The following is a 24,304-nucleotide window of genomic DNA, read 5'->3' as shown; positions in this document are numbered from 1 at the left end:
ACCTTCTGAAGTGGTGAGACTATGAGTAGTAGATGCAAAGATACTCAGAAAAAAAAGAAAAACAGCATGCAGCATCCACCTAGATTATGTGCTAAAGAAGGCAGATTTTGACAGCGCTTGAATTTTGTTAAGTACTATTGTCTATATTTACAGCTTCAACGACTGGAATAACCACTAATAATGATAAAACGACACAAACCGGTAAGTAAATATACATTTCAATCAACATGAATAATCTTTTGAATATCGTTTTAGCAGTTATTGTGTAGATCGGGAAGAAATTGTATTAAGTTCTGTTATACCTTATTAGGTAAGAATTTTCAATGCCTTAACACGGTGTGGACTCGGTACATTTCCCTTTGTTGTGAAAGTCTGCAAAATAATATGATTCGTTTTGTTTTTAAAGTCACGACCGATGATTGATTACATTATCCATCGCGAGAGAAAATAATGATTGAAGAGGTCACCCAATTAGTAAGGAAAAGAAATAAAAGCCCTTGCAATGTAATAATTTAGTAATACTTTATCAGGGAGAGCTTGAAAAACAGTTAGGGATGATCCCGTTTACCGCTTTACTATTATTATTGTCCAAATTGTGCTCCTCTTCGTCAGCCAAAAACAAATAAAATTCACTTTTGCGTCGGGACTTTGTTATCCTAACATTTCTTTACATATCAGCTCCCTTTGAATATTTTTAAAAGCCCGTTTATTGTTTTCCTTTAGACCAAACGACTGACATAACCACTAGGAGTGACACAACTACAAGTACTGGTAAATATGATATTCCTTCAACTTATGTATCTTTTGAATTACCTTTTCAGATAAAAGTTTGTTTAGAAAAAAAATTATATGGTTGAAATTGGTGCACGTTTCCAAACTTGTTTACATTATTTCAATAACAATATCAATTTTTAAGGCGCATTAAGATATTATCACAATGTGATATGCGCTGTACAAGGATTGTATAGGGAGGAAGCCAATTTAGTCATAAATGCTTGAATATTTTCTCCAGTAAATTTCTACATTTTTTTATTGATATATCATATGACTGAAATAACCACCTTGAATGATAAAATGACAAGTGCTGGTGAGGTACTCTTTTCACCCATCAGAAATATCTATATATTTGAATATCACTTTAGCCGTTTGTGTAGGTTGACAATAAGTCGACAAATTCTCAATAATACTATTTGGGACATTGTTCAGTTTTTTGAACATCTCATTGTGTCTCTGTAGGTCGACAATTATTTGACAACATCTCAATAGTACTCTTTGGGACGTTGTTCAGTTTCTTTAAGATCTCATTGTGTCTCCATGTATACAAGCCTTCTAGTAATTCTACCGGAGACACCTGGCAATTTAATAGAATGTGTCTGAGTGGACTTTTTTCCAAGAGGAGACACGCTAAAGCTTACACCTAAAAAGGCAAAAAACCGTCTAGTTTTACTAGGAATGAAGTAGCCTTAAATGTACATGTAAAAGAAGTTTGCAGATATTGCCATTGCTGTTACGCAAAATGTACGTCTTACCTTCTGAAGTGCTTAGACTAAAAGTAGTGGATGCAAAGATGCACAGGAAATAGAAAATCTACAGCTTGTAGTATCCTGCAGATTTGACAGCGCTTGAAACCTTGTACTATTGTCTTCATTTATAGATTCAACGACTGAAATAACCACCAATGATGATAAAACTACACAAACCGGTAAGTAAAATATCAATTTCAATCAACAGGAATTTTCTTTTCAATATCGTTTTAGTATAGGTCGAAAAATCGCATTAGGTTTGGTATACCTTATTAGGTAAGGATGTCTAATGGCAAGCATGAATTTCCCATAAAAAAGACATGTCCCGGTAGGGCCACTGTACTTCTCCCTTTGTTGTTAAAGTCTTCAGAATAATATGATTCTTTTCGGGTTTTTTAAATCACGACTTACTAATCCATCGCGAGAAAAATACTAATTGAAGAGGGAAACCAATCAGTAATCAAAAGCGGGGAATAAATCATTGCAATGTAAGAACTTAGTATACGTTATCGGGGACAGCTTCAGAAACCGTTAGGGGGTTGATGTTACCGCTTTACAATAATACTATTGGCCAAATTGTCCTCCTTTTAGTTTGCCAAAACTTTACTCGTCCTGTAAACACAGACACCCTCACCCTCACACACACACACACACACACACACACACACACACACACACATATATATATATATATATACACGTCTTTATATAGCTTGAAAACAAGCACTTTTAGTTTGCCAAAAATAATTTCAAATTAACTTCTGGGTCCGGACATTGATATTCTAACATTTCATTAGAAATTAACACTCCTTGAATATTTTTAAGGACCACCATTTCTTTTCTTTTTTTTAGACCAAACGACTGAGATAACCACTAAGAGTGACACAACTACAAGTACTGGTAAATATGGTATTCCTTCAACCAATGTATCTTTTAAATCACATTTTCAGACAAAAGTTTGGTTAGAAAAACAATATTACTTTTACCATAGACGATTTTACTTTTTATCTTTCTCTCTCTCTCTCTTCATCTCTAGACCTTTAAGAAACTTCGGATGATTTTAGGGAATACAATTTTAGTTTCTCAAATCCAGACAAATACGAATACACATATACAAATATTTTCTGGGTTATCCCCATTTATTTATAGATCACACGACTAAAGTAACCACCGAGAAAGCTACGACAAGTGCTGGTAAGTAGAATATTCATTTCATTTAGAAAGACAGGTATATATTTTGAATGTCATTCAAATATCGGTCAAACAGTAAGCAAACTGAGGCTGTCAGAATAGTGTTAGTATAATTATAGTTGCTGGATGACGAAGGTCTATCATTTTCATGAAAAAGAGGAAAATTTACATCCAAACAATATATTTTTTCAAACAATTCAGCTTTTCAAAGTGAATAACTCGTCTTTACTCGTCATGTCAACACAGACACACACACCCTCACACACACCCACACACACACACACACATATATATATATATATATATATATATATATGTGTGTGTGTGTATGTGTGTGTGTGTGTGTGAAGCTATACATGTACAACAGCTTTGACAACTCTTTTATTTAAATATTGTAAAGAAATTGAAGAAGAGAACAATGGTAGACGTAGCTTAAATCAAGGTTTCTAAAGGGTAGATAGCTCTGGGGAACCTTGATTTAAGCTACGTCTACAATTGTTCTCTTCATCCATTTCTTTACAATATGTATATATATATATATATATATTTATATATATACACGTCTTTATATAGCTTGAAAACAGGCACTTTTAGTTTGCCAAAAATAATTTCAAATTAACTTCAGGGTCCGGACATTGATATTCTAACATTTCATTAGAAATTAACACTCCTTGAATATTTTAAGGACCACCATTTCTTTTCTTTTTTTAGACCAAACGACTGAGATAACCACTAAGAGTGACACAACTACAAGTACTGGTAAATATGATATTCCTTCAACCAATGTATCTTTTAAATCACATTTTCAGACAAAAGTTTGGTTAGAAAAACAATATTACTTTTACCATAGACGATTTTACCTTTTCTCTTTCTCTCTCTCTCTCTTCATCTCTAGACCTCAAAGAAACTTCGGATGATTTTAGGGAATACAATTTTAGTTTCTCAAATCCAGACAAATACGAATACACATATAAAAGAAATTTATAGAAATATAATGGGGCTAGGTTTTACGACCCTTAAGGAGGAAGGCGAGTAAATGAATCGAGCCATTTGATTTTCAGGACTAAATCAAATCCGAAACTTGCCAGCACATCGGGCAACGCACAGCGAACACACAATCGTTAACCCTTATTATTATTAACTGGTCCGGGTTATCATGGAGAAAGGGAATTTCTATGCGGTGCTAAAGCCCCTTTTACACCTTCACGGATGCAACACGGATCATCACGGATCTCAGTCCGTGATGATCCGGGGTGCCAAATTTGTATTTTCCTAGCATTCCCGGAGTGAGTACGGAGTTAACTGGTTATTAACACGGATATGTACGGAAAAGTACGGAGTCTACAAGGATAGGCAAGGTAGCAATAGGGATCCTGTTTGATATGCTCCCGGAGCCAACACGGAATACCCGGATGATCACGGATGTTACTGGGTCTTTACACGGACCTAAAGCCCCTTTTACACCTTCACGGATGCAACACGGATCATCACGGATCTCAGTCCGTGATGATCCGGGGTGCCAAATTTGTATTTTCCTAGCATTCCCGGAGTGAGTACGGAGTTAACTGGTTATTAACACGGATATGTACGGAAAAGTACGGGGTCTACAAGGATAGGCAAGGTAGCAATAGGGATCCTGTTTGATATGCCCCCGGAGCCAACACGGAATACCCGGATGATCACGGATGTTACTGGGTCTTTACACGGACCTTACCACTTCTTGTCGCCGGCATCTGTCTAGAATGAAGTTTCGTCCCTTTTTGCAACATCTGGAGCATGCTCGTGCTTGGTTATGAATACGGACTATTGTTCACGTACGCAAACAATACAAACATTTGACCCCGGATAAAGCCGGTATCAACAAGGATTACCCGGTTCTTACAAGGAGCCTCCCGGATGCATTCGGTAGCTACACGGATGTACAAGGAGGCTACAAGGATGAACACGGATGATTATCAGTCCGTGTACTCCGGGATGAAAAATTGAACATGTTCAATTTTTCTCCCGGACATGCCGGTACATCAAGGATGGCGCCGGATGAGTAGCCGGAGTGTACACGGTAGTCCCGGACTGTACACGGATGACCCCGGATTGACAATCCGGGATGATCCGTGTTGCTTCCGTGAAGGTGTAAAAGGGGCTTTACCACTACTTGTCGCCGGCATCTTACTAGAATGAAGCTTAAGCCCCTTTTACACCTTCACGGAAGCAACACGGATCATCCCAGATTGTCAATCCGGGGTCATCCGTGTACAGTCCGGGACTACCGTGTACACTCCGGCTACTCATCCGGCGCCATCCTTGATGTACCGGCATGTCCGGGAGAAAAATTGAACATGTTCAATTTTTCATCCCGGAGTACACGGACTGATAATCATCCGTGTTCATCCTTGTAGCCTCCTTGTACATCCGTGTAGCTACCGAATGCATCCGGGAGGCTCCTTGTAAGAACCGGGTGATCCTTGTTGATACCGGCTTTATCCGGGGTCAAATGTTTGTATTGTTTGCGTACAGTAGTCCGTATTCATATCTAGACAAGACCAATATTGGGAGAATTTGAATTCAAGGAGCATTTTGGGGTAAAAGTTGGGAACCGGTCTATTTCACCTAATTTGAAGGTGCTGAATCTGATAAGACCGGTTCCCAAGCCAATTTTTAATGTCTTGACCACCTAATTTGCATAAACAAAATGGCTGCCAAATTGACCATTTAAAATCTTATTTCTACAATATTCTTTTATAATACTCGCTTTCATCGACATGGATACTGCAAAATCCTGCATACATAACATGTACCATTCGGGAAAATTTGTTATTTCTGTTTGCGGCTAATTAATTATGCAAATTTATGCATATTTTGCAATATTATGTATAATTTGATAATTACACCAAAAAGTTTATCATTTTGGGTACAAATAGCATTTGTATCATTATGATAATTGTTTGGCCCTTAAATATAATATTTAGGTCAATTTTTCTATGTATTTTATCGTCAGAATACTTGCCTAATGCACTTGATATATCCCAGTACAGAATGTGAGCAACCGTGAAGGTCCGTGTAAAGACCCAGTAACATCCGTGATCATCCGGGTATTCCGTGTTGGCTCCGGAGCATATCAAACAGGATCCCTATTGCTACCTTGCCTATCCTTGTAGACTCCGTACTTTTCCGTACATATCCGTGTTAATAACCAGTTAACTCCGTACTCACTCCGGGAATGCTAGGAAAATACAAATTTGGCACCCCGGATCACCACGGACTGAGATCCGTGATGATCCGTGTTGCATCCGTGATGCAGCATCTGGAGCATGCTCGTGCTTGGTTATGAATACGGACTATTGTTCATGTACGCAAACAATACAAACATTTGACAATCCGGGATGATCCGTGTTGCTTCCGTGAAGGTGTAAAAGGGGCTTTACCACTTCTTGTCGCTGGCATCTTACTAGAATGAAGCTTAAGCCCCTTTTACACCTTCACGGAAGCAACACGGATCATCCCGGATTGTCAATCCGGGGTCATCCGTGTACAGTCCGGGACTACCGTGTACACTCCGGCTACTCATCCGGCGCCATCCTTGATGTACCGGCATGTCCGGGAGAAAAATTGAACATGTTCAATTTTTCATCCCGGAGTACACGGACTGATAATCATCCGTGTTCATCCTTGTAGCCTCCTTGTACATCCGTGTAGCTACCGAATGCATCCGGGAGGCTCCTTGTAAGAACCGGGTGATCCTTGTTGATACCGGCTTTATCCGGGGTCAAATGTTTGTATTGTTTGCGTACAATAGTCCGTATTCATAACTAGACAAGACCAATATTGGGAGAATTTGAATTCAAGGAGCATTTTGGGGTTAAAGTTGGGAACCGGTCTATTTCACCTAATTTGAAGGTGCTGAATCTGATAAGACCGGTTCCCAAGCCAATTTTTAATGTCTTGACCACCTAATTTGCATAAACAAAATGGCTGCCAAATTGACCATTTAAAATCTTATTTCTACAATATTCTTTTATAATACTCGCTTTCATCGACATGGATACTGCAAAATCCTGCATACATAACATGTACCATTCGGGAAAATTTGTTATTTCTGTTTGCGGCTAATTAATTATGCAAATTTATGCATATTTTGCAATATTATGTATAATTTGATAATTACACCTAAAAAGTTTATCATTTTGGGTACAAATAGCATTTGTATCATTATGATAATTGTTTGGCCCTTAAATATAATATTTAGGTCAATTTTTCTATGTATTTTATCGTCAGAATACTTGCCTAATGCACTTGATATATCCCAGTACAGAATGTGAGCAACCGTGAAGGTCCGTGTAAAGACCCAGTAACATCCGTGATCATCCGGGTATTCCGTGTTGGCTCCGGGAGCATATCAAACAGGATCCCTATTGCTACCTTGCCTATCCTTGTAGACTCCGTACTTTTCCGTACATATCCGTGTTAATAACCAGTTAACTCCGTACTCACTCCGGGAATGCTAGGAAAATACAAATTTGGCACCCCGGATCACCACGGACTGAGATCCGTGATGATCCGTGTTGCATCCGTGATGCAGCATCTGGAGCATGCTCGTGCTTGGTTATGAATACGGACTATTGTTCATGTACGCAAACAATACAAACATTTGACCCCGGATAAAGCCGGTATCAACAAGGATCACCCGGTTCTTACAAGGAGCCTCCCGGATGCATTCGGTAGCTACACGGATGTACAAGCAGGCTACAAGGATGAACACGGATGATTATCAGTCCGTGTACTCCGGGATGAAAAATTGAACATGTTCAATTTTTCTCCCGGACATGCCGGTACATCAAGGATGGCGCCGGATGAGTAGCCGGAGTGTACACGGTAGTCCCGGACTGTACACGGATGACCCCGGTTTGACAATTGGGGATGATCCGTGTTGCTTCCGTGAAGGTGTAAAAGGGGCTTTAGGATAAGAGGCAAACAGGCAGTATTTTGAACGTTAAACCCAAATTATGACTATGTGGGTTGAAATTGGTGCATGCTCCGAAACTTGTTTGCATTAGTAAACAATATCCATCTTTTTTATGGCAATAAGACGTTATAATCATAATGTGATATGCACTGTACAAGAACTGTACAGGGAGGAAGCCAATTTAAACATCGGTACTTGAACATTTTTAGAGTATATCTCTCTCCCTCTCTTTTCTTTTATTAATAGATCATACGACCGAAATAACCACCACGAGGAATGACAAAACGACAAGTGCTGGTAAGTGGGGTACTCTACCCAGCAGAATTATCTTTAATTATATTTCAATCGTTCTACCAATGTGCAGGTCAAAATTAAAGTTAACTCTTCATAGTGAATTCTTCGTGTATTCTCCCACTATTTCTAAATACTTCATTTACAGAAATGAAACAAATGTGCCCTTGATAACCGATAGTCAGGAAATTTTGTGATGTTTCTTCATTTGATTTTTTTTTCTAAAGCTCATATTTCAGCAGAAAGTATACCGACGCTAAGGCAGATAAAAGTAGGGAAAATATCAGTCTGAAACAAATGAAAATATATATATGTTGAAGCTTTTTATGATGTCCTAATATTATGAATTATATTATTATTATGCAATAAATTATTGTCAACTAGCATCATCTTTGTCTTTAAATTACATGTTCGGACTTATAAATTCTTTCTTTTGCTTGACTTTTTACTTCCTTTGTAGTATGTATCATCGAATAAAGTCATCGACATTCGTATTAGTATACTGATATACTTTCCTCTTCCTACTCAAATTAATGTATCGAATTAATTTTAAATGTACTCGATTTCCCTTTCTCGTTATAGGTTAAGCAGCGCCCAATATGGTCTTTACGTACGGACTGTTAATGCCCTTCATTTCTTATAAACATGTTCACAAGATATGTTCAAGTTCAGTCACTATAGAGTTCCCTATGTCGTAAAGGGAAGAGCAATAGATTGATGATTTAGAAAATAAAAGTGATCACCGGTGACTAATTACATAACTATTGCGATTGAAGACATTGACTGAAGGGGCAGCCAAAAATGGTAAAGGGCAAAAACAAAGACCGTTGTATGCTTTAAAGGGGTTGTCCAGGCTGAAAATATTTATATCTTAATACACAGAGTAGAATTCACTAAGCAAAACACTGAAAATTTCATCAAAATCGGATAACAAATAATAAAGTTTAAAATTTAGCAATATTTTGTGAAAACAGTCGTCATGAATATTCATTAGGCTAGCTGATGATGTCACATCTCCACTTTCCGTTTTCTTATGTTATTACGTAAAATCATATCTTTTTCATTATTTCATACATTTGTGAATAATATGTATCCCTTATAATGAGATAAGTTGCAGCAATAAATATCTAATGCACTAAATCAGTTGTGAATCCAATTTTTCCAGTTCTTGGAGGAAAAAAATTGAATAAACCTATTTTCGTATAATAAAATACAAAATAAAAAGTGGAGACGTGACATCATCAGCCCACCTAATGAATATTAATGACGACTGATTTTACAAAATATTACTAAACTTTAAAATTTAATAACTTTGCTATTTGTTGTCCGATTTTGACGAAATTTTCGGCATTTTGCTCAGTGAATTCTACTCTATTTATTAAGTTATAAATACTTTCAGCCCGGACCGCCCCTTTAAACGTGGTAAAATGCTGTCACACAGATAAGACAAATGTTTGATTTCGTAGCACATTGGTCAACACACAACAAAAAACACGAGTCTAGTCTGGGTTATAATGGATTAGAAGATACATCCATGTGGTGCTTCTGGACCAGTTTTCTTTTCATACTACCAACAAATATATATGAGGTGAACCCGTGGAGGTGAACAGGCTGTATCGAGCATAAATGTTCTCAACAAGCTGCAATTACATTACAGACCTTTCAGAAATTTGTCAAAAGTTGTGTTCCCTCATATTCTTTTTCGAGTGTTTGGGGTGACATTATGCAACGGTATACAACAAAGAGAAAGGCTGCGGTATCTATCTGAATTATGTGCTGTATATTGAAGATGCCGATTTAGAAATCGGTGCTTGAATATTTTCTGGGTTATCCCTATTTATTTATAGATCACACGACTAAAGTAACCACCGAGAAAGCTACGACAAGTGCTGGTAAGTAGAATATTCATTTCATTTAGAAAGACAGGTATATATTTTGAATGTCATTCAAATATCGGTCAAACAGTAAGCAAACTGAGGCTGTCAGGATAGTGTTAGTATAATTATAGTTGCTGGATGACGAAGGTCTATCATTTTCATGTAAAAGAGGAAAATTTACACCCAAACAATATATTTTTTCAAACAATTGAGCTTTTCAAAGTGAATAACTCGTCTTTACTCGTCCTGTCAACACAGACACACACACACATACACACACACACATATATATATATATATAAACGTCTTTATATAGCTTGAAAACAGGCACAAGAGCCCTTGTTTTTATATGTACACCTCTTAAGCATTTACCTTCTTTTACATCTTTAATTTTGAATCAGAGAGCGAAGTTGGCTCAGTCGGTGAAGTGTATGCCTGTCGAACTAAATATTGGTTCCAGTCAACCCCGGGCTAATGACTGAGCCAGTGCGTTGTGTGTAAACGTCTCTCCCCTGTTTCATAGATGCAGGCTATGTTACATTGGAAAAAACTCCGTCCCGCGGATAGGACGTCAATTTGTTGACCTTTAAAATGTATTATAAAAATTTAGATTGTTTAGAATATGTTTTGAATGACACCTTTCACATTTTGTTTTAGGATCTGAAGGTGTTGCTAGTCTGAAAAGAGCAAGCGAAAGCACTATGAATGAATTCTCCATCTGAAGTATTCGATTCCTATAAACTATACTGTAGGATTTGATGATATTTACATGGATTTTGACTGAGAAATAGCGCTTTAAACTTAACGTAGTGATCTCGTGAGTAATAAAATTGACGATTCTGTAAAATGTGCAATTCTCCAAAACTACTTATTGGGTGAGCTTCTTAGCTCATCAGCAAAAAAAATATACATATATATGTAGATAAATGAAAAGAAAAAAAGGAACACATAAATTTAAGTTGTTTTTTTTTGCATATTTGGAATATTTCGGTGCTAAATTAACTGTAAGCTGCTGCCAACTTTAGGATACATGTCATTAGGCGTGTGGATAGGCGTGAGGATGTGTACGTGGCGGCGTAATTTTGTTTATACTTTGTCTTACTTTTTTGTTTTAAACATTAGAGCAAACCAGTACATCACTGTCAACTACGCGTTTGGCGGGGTCGACTTCACCACAGATGTCTCCAACTACAAGTAAGGTTGTCTACGCAATAATTGTGTTTACTATTGATAATGCCAATTATTCTTCTTTATTAATCTAGCCAAAAAGGGGGTAACCCGTGCAGAGGGACGACATTTGCACCTGGGACATTTGCTCCGGGCTTTATTTCGTCTAAGCTGTAGGGTTATAGGGCTGCAACATGGTTGTATGTTACGTTATATGTACGGGATAGTATTAAAATCATTTTTAAAGTCAATTTTTCGATTAGTGTGCGAAATTTATAGCAGAGCAACTTTCGACGGAGAAAACGTCATGAAACTCCCGTGCATCATCGGAGTCTATTCATGCTATTCTTGTTTAGAAATAGGGAAATATGTTAAATCAAGTTTAAACTTCATTTACATCCGACGGTCAAGAAACTTTCGATTTGCCTTCTTTGATTTCCTACATTTTCCAGACCTATCTACACTCTGACAATGTAATAGTCCAAATACTAAATTTTGCTAGACCGAAAGAAATTGTGAATATCAGGCAATTGTTTTAGTTCGAAGTATGGGAATTAAAATATTATTTTACCACTTTCACACAAACAGATGGTTACATTGCGCAATGGTTTGACGCATGGGCGGAAATCCCAGTGGGGCACTCAAAATAGTAGGGGGACACAATATCAAACGCCCCCTCCCTACTATTTGTGGTGTTTTTTATGGTAAGAAATACATCATTCAAAATCGAAATAAACGTGTATTTTAGGACGTGAGGACCTTACTTTTTGGAGGATAACCTCTTTTTTTTCTTTTTCTTTTTTTTTGGCTAGTCAAATTTTCCAGCCCCCTGTCCCCCCTACCTTTTCGGAGAGATTTCCGCCCCTGGTTCGACGTACATCTAATACAGATGAAAAGCGAAGAAAATTATTTGTTCATAGAATCAGTCAAACGTTTAATTATGGTACATGGTTATCAAGTATTCGAGTTTTTCCTTTTAAAATCATTCCAATTTGAATAAAGCATAGTTTATTCTGTCATTTCACCAAAAAGTGATTATGAAATTTGCACGTCTGGCTTCATATTTATACGTTTTGGTTGCCATTATTGTTTGAAAGCTTCGCAGCAAACCAGGACAAGCCGCGAACAGCAACTATTCGACCTGTCCTACTACATGTATTAGCCAATAATACACTAATCATGCTAACAGCAACAGAACGTTCCGGAGAACGAAAATTATAGAACGGAGCATATTAGAATGCTTCATGCATCGGTATGCACATACTAAGAATTATTTTTATTGCTAAATTTCTCACAACCAGAGATAGATAAATGTTTTATTTTGCCCTTTAAAGTTACCAATCAAAATGCGGAAGACGGGGAAAGAATATCTTTGCCTTTAATACGCCTTTTACAGACTTGTTAGTACATACCAAACAAGGAAATATACTCACTCTGTATCTTGGCGAGACACATTAGTTACTTTAAGTTTCTTTTTTTTATTCCTAATATAACAGAACCCAACGACAAAGGGAGGAAGCTTTATCTTATTTTGTTGATGGTCTTTGCAGGTGAGTCTTAAATCTCTTCGTGTTACATGTATATCGGTATTTAATCCATTCATTGCAAGTTTCAAAACTAATTAACAGGTTTTCACGCTATTCACGGACGTTTTGTGGGTGGTTTGCCTAGTCTGCAGGCACAGACTCTGATTGAAACTTTGATCAGCAAGTGTGCCTTCGTGCAAAGACTTGCACATACAAACCTTCCTGTTTCAGGGCCTTCAGTACACAAGGCATGAGTAGGCTGCACATTCAGACCCTTCTTATAAAAGAAAATTTATAAAGGAAAATCGGCCTCGAGGAACCTCGGGCTCCAGTAGAAATTGCTCATACCTGGAAAAGTTGTTAAGTACATGACTTTTATCATAATGGAAACCTTGAGCATATTTTTTTAATAAGCCTAATTAGCATAATCATCTAAGTAACATGTGTACAATATGTAATATGCTTCTACTCTTAAACTAGAAATACTGATAACATAAATAATTTTCTTTCTCAGTGTTTCTGTGACGAGGAATCGATTTATGACAATAGTTTCATTTCCCGGTTTCAATTACGCTAATTGACAAAATGCCCAAGGTTGCTAAGGTGACAACCAAGCTGAATTTACTTCAATACCCATCTAGAACACCAATCAACAACAACAAGAACAACAAAAATGTACTTATTACAACTTTTCCAGGTTTTGCTACTAAACCATTTGGTACTAATGTTCAAAACATATGTTTACGTAGAAAAGTGTAAAAACACACAACCATGTATAAGAGGGCTAATATCTTTCATTTCTAATACTTAACCGATTAAAATAAACATTGCAAAACAGAGAAATATTGAAGGATCGCACTATAAAAAATGGACCCCTATTGACAAAAATATTTTTATTACATCCTTGATATACAAATAACTTGTTTTTACCTACTTTTTCATATACTGTGATGTATGTTTTTGCATTGTTTTGTATCCTTTACCGTTGTAAATGCGATTGATGTAATGATCATTGTTGTACCGATCGATCAATAAAAACTTTTGAAAGAAAAAAAAACATTCCAGGTCTTGTACACGACCTATGAGACCGTCTACTGGACTATTTCCTCATTTCTACTCAGAACATAAAACAATTATATAAACATATAACCCCCATTTCAAAGCAAGCTATAGATTAACCACTTTTGTCATCTTGCAGGTGGCGGATTTTTCGGAAGTGTGTCAATAATAGTAGGCCTACTGATTTACTATTTTCACTGTCGGAAGTTCGCAAACGGTAAGTACAGTATAATGCTTCGCAAAAAGGTTTCAGTTATCTCTCACTGCTATTTTTTTCGATTTTCCAAATAACTTCATGAACACTTGCACTTTTTGTCCTAAATGTATTCCTTTTCAATTAGTTGTAAATGGTATTTATGATGAAATTTACCGGATGAAAATATCTGAAATCCTGCTTCATAACCTCATTAGAAACTCGTTTCTTAACATGTCATAAATTGTTGTAATGTGTACTTCCTTTCTGTAATTGGGAGAAATAACTCATGAGGATACATCCACGAATAAAAAAAAGTCTGTTTTACTTTCTAATCATGTTTATTCCAGTTGGTATTATTTCTAGGCAGATGAGATCCCTCTCTCATTAATGTATTTTACGCTGTTTATATCATTATCGTCAAAATCATACAGTTCTGGGGGCTGTTTCATAAAGCTGTTCATAAGATAAGTGCAACTTTAAAAACGACTGGTGAACCTTTCTTACGCGCTAAACCATCGCCCATGTATATACTATTTACAACAAGAAAGGATCACCAGTCGTTCTTAATTTAAGAACAGCTTTATGAAACACCCATCGGGTAATGAACAACGACGCCTACATTACTTATGAGATATGAAAGTAGAGACAGTAAGGGACCATAGATCCTGGGTTATTAAAGTTTGAATAAAATATTTTCCTCTTTCATTTTAGATGCCGTAAACGGAGAGGATCAACCTTTATTAACGGGTAAATATATTCAAAATCGCATGAACAGATCTTGCATTTCCTTTATATAAAATATGACACGGTGTGTTTGTAGATTTGTAGATGAGTTTATTGATGACATTATTCAATCTGTTTACTAAAGAAAAATTATGATAATAATCCAGTGACGGTTTACTTTTTTTAATGTACAGTATTATTGTTTGTATATTTTTGTGTTTCTATTTTTTTAATCTATTCTTGTCATAATCTGTTAGAAAAAAATAATCACTGAGTGTATTGTATCGGTTCATGGTCTCGTTGGCATGTATCAAGTGGAAAATCCTAATAGCAACACTGCTGTGTGTTGCTGCCCTCTACGTTGGTGGATCAACACTTTCTGCTCCTGATATTTAATCTGGTGCTGTCAAACAGAAATACTAAACGTATAAATCAAAACGCTAGTGTGTTTTAATACAAGATATTCGCCCACTTGTCAAAACAGTGTTTTTGATAAATATACCTAATGAATTATAGCTCTGAAATTGAATAGAATGTACAAATGAGTTTAGCCATAACTATTCTATGCCCTAATTTTCAGTTATTGCTTTCCACAGTGTTCGACGAACAGCAAGGCCCTTTAAGCCCAAGAGAATTGGAAAAATTTGCTAAGGACGCTTCCCTGCCGCATTGTAATAAAATAATGAACAACAAGCTGTATCAAAACATCACCACGATTCAGGGCAGAGGCAAAATTACCATCGACACAATTTTCGAGGAGAACGAACATCATCTATTCTGCACAGTGGACATGCTAAGAAAATGGGATAAACAACAGGAATGCAGCATTGCCGAAAAGCAACGTAAACTTAAACGAGCCGTTAAAGACGCCAAATCAACTGCACGTACTGGTAAGTTTTGTTAAAGACAAATTCGATCATAACAGCAGGGGCAATAGTAAAGAAGTAATAGTAGTGTTATTAGTACAAAGGTAGCAGTAGTAGTAATAGTAGTAGTAGTATTTGTAGCAGTAATAAAAGCATTAAGAGTACTGTAGGAGTCATGATAGTAGCAGTCGAAAAAAGCAGCAGGAGTAGTCAAAGTAGTAATGGTAGTAGTATGATATTAGAAGTAGTAGTATTAGTAGTATTAGTAGTAGTGATAAAACTACTTAATTTTGTTTTGTTATTACTATCAATAGTAGTAATAGCAGCAGAAGCAGCATCAGTAGAAGTAGTAATAGCAGTACTATAAACAGTGAGTTGATAATCTTTCTGGAGATCGTTATCACTTTTTTGCAATTTCTCTTATTTTCCCCTTTTTTTCATTTCATTAGCCCATGGACGGATATCCCGAGGGAAACGCCCCCCTCCCCTTTGGAGGAGGGGGCAATATCAAATGCCCCCACTTTTTTGGAAATAACGAAAAGAGAAAAAGAGAGAGAGAATGAAGAAAAGAAAAAGAGAGGAGAAAAAAGAAGATGACAAATAGGAGGAGGGAGACGAGTGAATGAAATAAGGAGAGGGGAAGACATCTTTCAATTCATGCCACTACATAAAGTGTTTGCGCTCACGCTTCGTGCTCGCATTACATGTTCTATGAGATACAAACCTTGTTCGGATGGCTGATATGGAGCTTAAATTACCAACTTTTGAAGTCAATATAAAAACATATCTTGGACATCGAGATTTTATTATTTTGTTTCAATTCAATTTTTTTTATGTGTAAAAAAAAACCCGTTTATTGTCTGGGTAAACGCTAGTATGCGCGCTAGTATTTTGAAATGCCAAGTACGGTATCCATTCTCTTCGTTTATTCCATAAAGTTATCAGACATCTCAATTTACTATCAATAACTGGGATGCATCCCTCTAATCTTTACTGAATTGTTACACCGAAGACAATAACACACAAGAATTCCTTGCGCCGGTTCATCTCCCCTCCCCCTTATCTAGGTGGAGATGTTTTGGCGTCGCCATTATTCATATTGTTTTGAAACACCCAGTCTCTCTTACTACGTCTGCCCCGATTTTTTTTCATTCAGTTAGTGTTCTTGAATTGTATTCCGACTTTTGTTTTTCCTCGACGCTAATTATTATTTAATTAATTAGCGATAATTAATTCCCCTTAATTGGCTAATAAAACATCTTTCAGGCGGGCTTCCTTGTCTTGTTGATTTATTGTACTTAATTGTTCTTAATCAGTTAACGTCATTTGTTTCGTTTTTATTATCCCCCCCCCCCACAGTGCAGGACTATGATCTTCTTATCTTTTGTCTTCAGCTTCAGCTCGCCTTAATTTATCCTAAAAATATTAATGTTAAAGTCAATTTTGTCTTCAGGTAGACCTTGGAATTGTCCTCCTTTTCTGGTTCAACCCCTCCCACGCTTCCTCTGTTTTTCGCCCTCTCATGTGCTTTCAGGTTAACATCTTTACCAAGTAGATGAGCGTATCCGACTCATCCCTGATCCCACGTCCGCCGCTGGGGAAGAACCCAGCTGGTATATATTTTCCCGTGATCAGCGGCTGTGGGTATGAGGATAACAGAGTGAGACCGCTTGCGTAGTACCCGGAAAAGGGTGGAACCGTGGAATCGCGTCCACGTGCCCAAGAGGGTGGAGCTGTGGAGTCGCATCCATGTGCCCGAGCGAATAGGGAGCAACCGTGGCGCTGCGGCCACATGCCTGAAAGGTGATAGCCAAAGATTCTACGTCGGGACCTTTTCCTTTGAGCGTTATACTTGTAGAGAAAATCTCACTTCTCCAGGCCTGTCTGACCCACCGGCTATCCGGTCCAACAAGACCAGGATGAGAGCGTGAGACTCTTTTCCCGTCACAGACTAAGGTCGATGATCTGTCAGCCTCCGTCAGGGAGCGTCAGCAAAGGGCTGCCAGCACCTAGTCGCTAGAGACAACTCGACCCCGTCGAGCTCACGTCAATCTGACATGATCAGATTCGGATGACGTTTCTAATAAGAGATATAACGTTCTCCCCAGTCTCTTGTGCCTTCTTCAGCTCCCCCGGCGGAGCCTCCAAAAGAAGAAGAAAAAAAAATCTAGGTCATAAGCCCTGTTAACCTGGCTGGAACTTTCTTTCTGATTCTTGTGCTGAAAGCCAGGCGTCGCAATTCTTTATGTTGCTCCAGAATGCTCTTGAGCAGTGCGTATATGTACCCTCACGCTCTCCGTCAGTATTAGCTGCCGTTTCTAATCAAGCAGACACCCGCCATCTCTCTCATCGGAGAGCGTTTTCTCGAAATCGCCGGCCCGCTCAACTGCACGGGTGATCCCCTGCTAACTTGCAGGTGCTACCAACGGGTCTCATTCCTGGCATGTCGGCAGGCTCCCGATAACCGTTGGCAAGGCGTCACAATTGTATATGTTGCTTCAGCACGCCCTCAACCATTGCGGGCTTGCAACCCACGCTCCTCGTCAGCTTTAATCAATGGTGTTGAGCACCGACCGGATAAAGCAAACTCCCGCCATGCCGCACCCTTGGGAGTAAGCAATTCATCTGAATCGCCGGCCCGCTAACCTGCATGGGTAACTCATGTTAATGTGCAGGTGCCTCCAACTTTCTGGATTCACCCCAGTCGGTCGGCGGGCTCCCGAGTCTGGCCTTCAGCGGTAACTCCTTAGCATTTACCCCCTGAGCGGACCCTTAGATTGAAGGGAAGAATCTCACTATTTCCCTCGGACCTCTGTCGAGTTTCTTTGCACAAAATCGGAGCTGAATGTCACGGCGGTAGAAAGCTTACTTTTAAATACTAGTAGTCGCTATGTTATCGTTGCTCGGTGCACTTTGGTTGCGGTTTCCTACTTTTGCTACAACTGCTACGAGAGTCCGTAGGGAACCAGCCATTTCTAAGCTAGATATCCCTCCCACGGACAATCAGGGCTTTTATCCCGAGCTTTTCCCGGTCTGATAAGCTCCTCTCCGGGGGATTGTAGTGGCCACCTATTTGGGCGAGAACAATCTCAGCCAGACCACCCGACTCTACTGCCGACAGGGTAGGGCCGATCATTTACCTCGCTCGCTCCTGTCTGGAACGTAGCATATAGAGGATCCGTGTCTGAATGCGGCTTTTGGGTTACATGGCCTTTCGAATCGACATCTCATTAGATTGCCGGTTTATACAAATAAACCATTTTACAGGCATCTTCTTCGTCATCACAGTTCTGGCGTAGACTCGCTGCGGTTGAGGATCCCCCTTCCGGCGGACATCCGAGTCTGCCTATCCTCATGGACCCGCACGTCGATATTGGTAAAGGACTGTGGCCAGAGACGTAACCCTTCATGCTTACGCATTGTTCCCAGACACTTCGGCTGCAGTGGCGTTGATTCCACGTGATCCCCACGCTTTTCTTTGTCAAGAATCAATTGGTTGAGCTTGTTCCGGTGGAGTGTTCTAACTTCCCTTTAGACTCCTTCCCTTCTAAGGATAGAGCCTGATGTCTTGTCCTGGCTTTTGAAATCGTTTTCGAATAGACAATGTGGGTTCCCGAATCGGTTCAACCTTTGTCTTTTCTCGAACCTTTCAGCGCAGCGTCTCGCGACTCCCTCTCACATTGGTTTGTTGTTGCGTTCAGTTCAACAAGCTCAACGCGCTGCTTCTTAGACGAGGCCGATGCCCATGATACTATCGGATATCGGATTGTCATATCTCCTTTTCCAAGGTTTATCCCCTTGACGACTTTTGAGGGCGAATTCGCAAAGATTAAAGGGATGTATCCCGTTATTATGAAAAAATGTATAACCTCGTATTTTGATGCGTGAGTTACGTACTTAAATCAATTCTAAAATGTCTAACCAACTACTTGAAATAGCCCCTTTCACGAGATTATCAAACACGTTAGCTTGGAATTTGCTCTCTCATTATTTTTGTTGAAAATATGCATACCCATGAATCCTTTTTATAATTACGAAAGTGTATGTCACGCTTTCTAGCCTTACTATGAAAATTTTCGTTTTAAAAGGGTTTAGGTCCACTTTTGACCATGCCGAGAAAAATAATGTATTTTATTCTCACTTAATGCAGTATCCTTATGAGAAACTAGTATGCCTTAATAAGAAAATTTTGGTTGCAAAAGGGGTTTGGTCCACTTTGGACCATTCCGAGAAAAATTACGTATTCTACTCTCACTTAATGCTATATCAATATAAAAAAAATAATTTTTCATGATGTTCTTACCTTATCATATGAACATAAAATAGGGTATAAAAAATCTACCTGTCTTTAATCTTTGGTATATATATTTCCAAAAAGTGTCATTGTGGACTTAACCCCTTTTGAAAGCAAACTGAAATTTGTTAATAAAAGGTTATTTTTCTATGCCACTTTTATTTGTTATGTGAAACAAATTGTTTTATGGTACCTATAAAAGATATAAATCCTATTTTCAAGGGGATATTGAATCCTTCACCAAGTTTAATTATGTGCTTGACAGGACAAACAGGAAAAGATTCACGTCTTTCAATGGCAATGATGTATTGAGTCGATTTTGAAGGAGCAAGATATGGCATATCGGATAAAATGTATTCAAAAATTGTTAAGCGAGCAAGCAAAAATTTCCACATTTTTTAATTAAAATATCAAATTTTGTGATTTTGACATAATATTCAGAAAATGATATCATATTTCACTTTCTATGTTTTCTATTATTTTCCATTCCACTTTTGTTTTCTTGGTTATGATTTTTTTTATTGGGAGGAGGAGGGGGGCGGCCCGAGCCCCCACCCATCAGTATGCCACTGTTCAAAGGCACCATAACCTTTGTAGCACACAATGAAAGGATTTGAAAAAAAAAACGCTTTCCAATACTTCGGTTCTTTAAAAAAATTGTTCTTGCCTAAAGAAGGAATATTCAAAGCTAAAAGAGAACATTAAAAAGGAACAACAGCTAGCAAACAAGTAGATTTGGAAACGAATTCTGACTGCATAATTCGAAAATTATGGCAAAGATAATGAAAAGGTTAAGAGGAAGTCTGTTGACTAGCAAGAAATCATTCCATCATTTTTATCATTTTAGGTTACACTTCGTAATTCCGAAGCTTCGTAATTCCGAAGGTTCTTTATTCCGAAGGTTCGTAATTCCGAAACACGTAAATTGCCTATACCTCGATGTTCGTTAATCCGAAAACGAAAAAGGGTTCGTTAATCCGAACATTTGTGGCGTAATTCCGACGATTCGTTATTCCGAAGGTTCAATAATCCGAAAACGAAATAAGGTTCGTTGTTCCGAAGGTTCGTTAATCCGAAAACGAAATAAGGTTCGTTGTTCCGAAGGTTCGTTAATCCGAAAACGAAAAAAGGTTCGTTATTCCGAAGGTTCGTTGATCCGAAAACGAAATAAGGTTCGTTTTTCCGAAGGTTCGTTAATCCGAAAACGAAATAAGGTTCGTTTTTCCGAAGGTTCGTTAATCCGAAAACGAAATAAGGTTCGTTAATCCGAAAACAAAATAAGGTTCGTTAATCCGAAAACAAAATAAGGTTCGTTAATCCGAAAAATGAAAACCGGGAAAGCAGATGCAGAGGCAAGGGGCGGGGGGCGGGGGACACTGTTGCCGTTCAATTATCATATGAGGATGGGAAGGCAAGGGCGGCCGAACGAACGAAATGGGCACTTTGGTGATATTTTCACCTTAAGATTATCATCTGCTTGAAGTCATTGTGTGTTTGATAGTGATTAAGAAGAGAAAAACTTTTTTGAAGTGACTTCTTATTATGGCAAAATATATATTTAGGCTTTATTTTTCGGGAGAGAGTATAATGGGAGAGCGGCTTGGTAAAACAAATTCAAAGGTGAAGTTGTATAACGTTTTTTGTGGTCAATTATTCTTAAAATGGCATTATTGCGAGGTGTTGCGAGCGTGAATCACAAGCTAAACCTTAGGTTATTTCAATGAAAAATGAAAATTAGTTTTTAAAAATCTGAGCAGATTTCTGCTGTCATTAAAAAAGATGTGCATCTAACTAAAGAATTAACACGAGCGCAAAACGCGAGCTTAAACATACTGACCAGAAAAAAAACCTGTTAAAGAAAGCATTTAGTGACCTCTTTAGGATGAATATTTCACCAATCGAATGAGAGTGCGAAGCGCAAGCTGAAATTTTTCAATATTCCAGCCTGAAAACTTAACTTAACTTGTATACTTTAAAAAGAGTATTTTATTTCGAAAAAAACATGAAGAAGGGCATATTTGTTTTTTAGAATGATAATATTGATATAGATATCATTTACCCAGGGAAGCCACTTCAGTTCTGAAAACTATTCTCCCAGCTATTATTATTTTTTTTACAAGAATGCTTAGAATGTCCAGTTTTCAGGTTGGAAAATCGGAAAAATTTGGCTCACGTTTCTCGCTCGCATCAAGTATTGTTTATTGAGGAACTCATTCTATTTCTGGTTACAAAAAAGTATGAAATGTCCAGTTTTCAGGTTGGAATATCACAAATTTTAAGCTTGCGGTTCGCGCTCTCATTATTTAGTTCGTGAGATATATATTCTATTCATGAGTCACTAAATGCAGTCCTTAAAAGATTACTTTCTGAAGGCTGTTGCATAAAACTTTTTACCTGAGAAAACTCTGGTAAAAACTGAAAACTAAGGTTAGTCTGATTTCCGCCTATGACTTTAGAGTTTAGTACAGGGCAAAAACTCCTGTAAAAACAACCTGAGTTTTCTCAGGTAAAAAGTTTCATGCAACGGGCCCCTGGTCAGTATATAAACAAATTACAGCTCGCCCTTGCATTAATTCTTTAGAAAGATACACATCTTTCTCACGATTACAAAAAATGCTCCGAATGCTCACTTCATGTCTTGTTACATGAAATGTCTACTAGTTTCAGCTTGCGATTCGCGCTTTCAACATTTCACAAGGATCATTATTAGTATTATTTTTATTTTTATTACCAGCAGAAGCTGTTATTAAAATGACATCCCCTCCAATACAAATCCTATTATGTAGAGGTTGCTCGCACGCTTCCAACACACTTGATCCCCTGCATCTTTAATGAAACCATTTGCTTATAGGCAGCAATTGCTCAGATAAAATCGAAATTAGCCTATGCTTGATCAGGGCGCCATTCTTAATGAAATACATGCTTTGGCCCCAACACACGCATGTATAATCGATCGTTATTACTATCATTGCATAATATCGTGTAATCTTGTAATGACAACATCGTTTTTGTTACCAAAATGAATTATTTTCATTTTCGGAAATACGAACCTTATTTAATTTTCGGATTAACGAACCTTATTTCGTTTTCGGATTAACGAACCTTATTTCGTTTTCGGATTAACGAACCTTCGGAATTACGAACCTTATTTTGTTTTCGGATTAACGAACCTTCGGAATTACGAACCTTATTTTGTTTTCGGATTAACGAACCTTCGGAATTACGAACCTTATTTCGTTTTCGGATTGACGAACCTTCGGAATTACGAACCTTCGGAATTACGAACCTTCGGAAATACGAACCTTCGGAATAACCGAACCTTCGGAATTACGAAGCTTCGGAATTACGAATGTATGCGATCATTTTATGCCATTTTGGCTCAATCCTCCGTTTTAACCCAAGACAAAAACATTCCGCGTTCGCTCAAGCATGAACGAAACTAAATTATTTTAATTACATTTGAAGGATAAGATTTCAGAGCACCTATTGACACCAAAATATAGAGATCACAATTTAAAACAAAAATTTTATAGACTTTTAAAATCTGTTCCGTTTGTTTATACGCACTGTATAGTTATCATGTTAAAGATTATTAACTCTTTAAGCGCCACTGGCAGCTATTTGTGACCATAGGCCACTCTTGCCGGTGGCAGCTATTTGTGCCCAAGTAACTTTTTTTTAAACCAATTTTACAGCCAGAAAATCAGCACCATATTCTGTGTATTTTATGTTGTTATACTGGCAAGGAATTCACAATTCATTTTATCATATAAAAAATAGTGGTTTACATAGACATTTTTTGAGTAAAATTGAATTTTGCATCATTATTTTGAAGAGTTGATTTTGGATATTGCCGCGATCTGAATCAGGATTTCCCCTATAGAAACGTGTGATATAACGGTTGTGTGTAGCAATACACGTACTTCTATGGGCAGAGCAAAGGCGAGTGTGCGAAGGCATTCAGCTCGGAATTGACCAATGACAGAGCGGTACGATGTTCCTCACCCAGCACTATTCGCCCATTCGCTATTGTTACATGAATATTCATGAGCTATCGCTTTGGTCTTTTGCAGGCCGGTATGGTAGTATTCTTGTGTCGAGGCTTTTTTGTGCCTGCAAATGTGCACGGTTTGGGGGAGATTTTTTTTTTTTTGGGGGGGGGAGGTTTTATACTTTGTTTTTTGCATTCTCACAAAATTGTTCTCGTTATGAATATATGAGTAAAGAAGGCTGTCATTTCCCACTCTCGTCGCACTGCAATCACCACACTCATTGTTTATTTATTCATTTATTATTGTTATGATTATTATATAATATAATATAACCTTTGCGATATGAATTTTGTGTACACCTACAAAATATCTACACCTTGGTCGAACCGGATTTATGCAACTGGTCGACATGATCTGATGTCACCTAAAAAAAATACGTTTGTCAATTATGCCAGTGCATATTTATTTCAATGATGACATTTGTTTTGTTGCTGGAAGAAGTATAATACTCAAGAAAGAAAGTGTACGTTTTGTTTTTAACTGTCAGGTTCAGATCTGCTGAAGGGGAAAGAGTGTGATGGAGAGGCGCTATAGTGCCTACAAAAATGAAGCATGCACACTTGACAGTTTGTATCAACA

General features: G+C 37.8%; 1 protein-coding gene across 1 annotated transcript in view; it reads left to right on the top strand.

Annotated features, from left to right (window-relative positions):
- Positions 1 to 1,805: 1,805 nt before the first annotated feature.
- Positions 1,806 to 24,304, top strand: part of LOC121419554 — a 36,084-nt gene continuing 13,585 nt past the window's right edge. Inside the window, exons 1-10 of the mRNA XM_041614010.1 lie at positions 1,806 to 1,851; positions 2,673 to 2,717; positions 3,426 to 3,473; positions 7,921 to 7,971; positions 9,813 to 9,857; positions 10,965 to 11,036; positions 12,506 to 12,559; positions 13,734 to 13,811; positions 14,502 to 14,537; positions 15,110 to 15,403. Of these exons, the coding sequence (XP_041469944.1) occupies positions 1,806 to 1,851; positions 2,673 to 2,717; positions 3,426 to 3,473; positions 7,921 to 7,971; positions 9,813 to 9,857; positions 10,965 to 11,036; positions 12,506 to 12,559; positions 13,734 to 13,811; positions 14,502 to 14,537; positions 15,110 to 15,403 (769 nt within the window). The remainder of the gene's footprint in view (positions 1,852 to 2,672; positions 2,718 to 3,425; positions 3,474 to 7,920; positions 7,972 to 9,812; positions 9,858 to 10,964; positions 11,037 to 12,505; positions 12,560 to 13,733; positions 13,812 to 14,501; positions 14,538 to 15,109; positions 15,404 to 24,304) is intronic.

The sequence above is a fragment of the Lytechinus variegatus genome, chromosome 8, assembly GCF_018143015.1.
Source record: "Lytechinus variegatus isolate NC3 chromosome 8, Lvar_3.0, whole genome shotgun sequence".
Classification (NCBI taxonomy): Eukaryota; Metazoa; Echinodermata; class Echinoidea; order Temnopleuroida; family Toxopneustidae; genus Lytechinus; species Lytechinus variegatus.
Note: the sequence above shows the minus strand (reverse complement) of the source record. Positions and strands in the feature narration are given on the sequence as shown.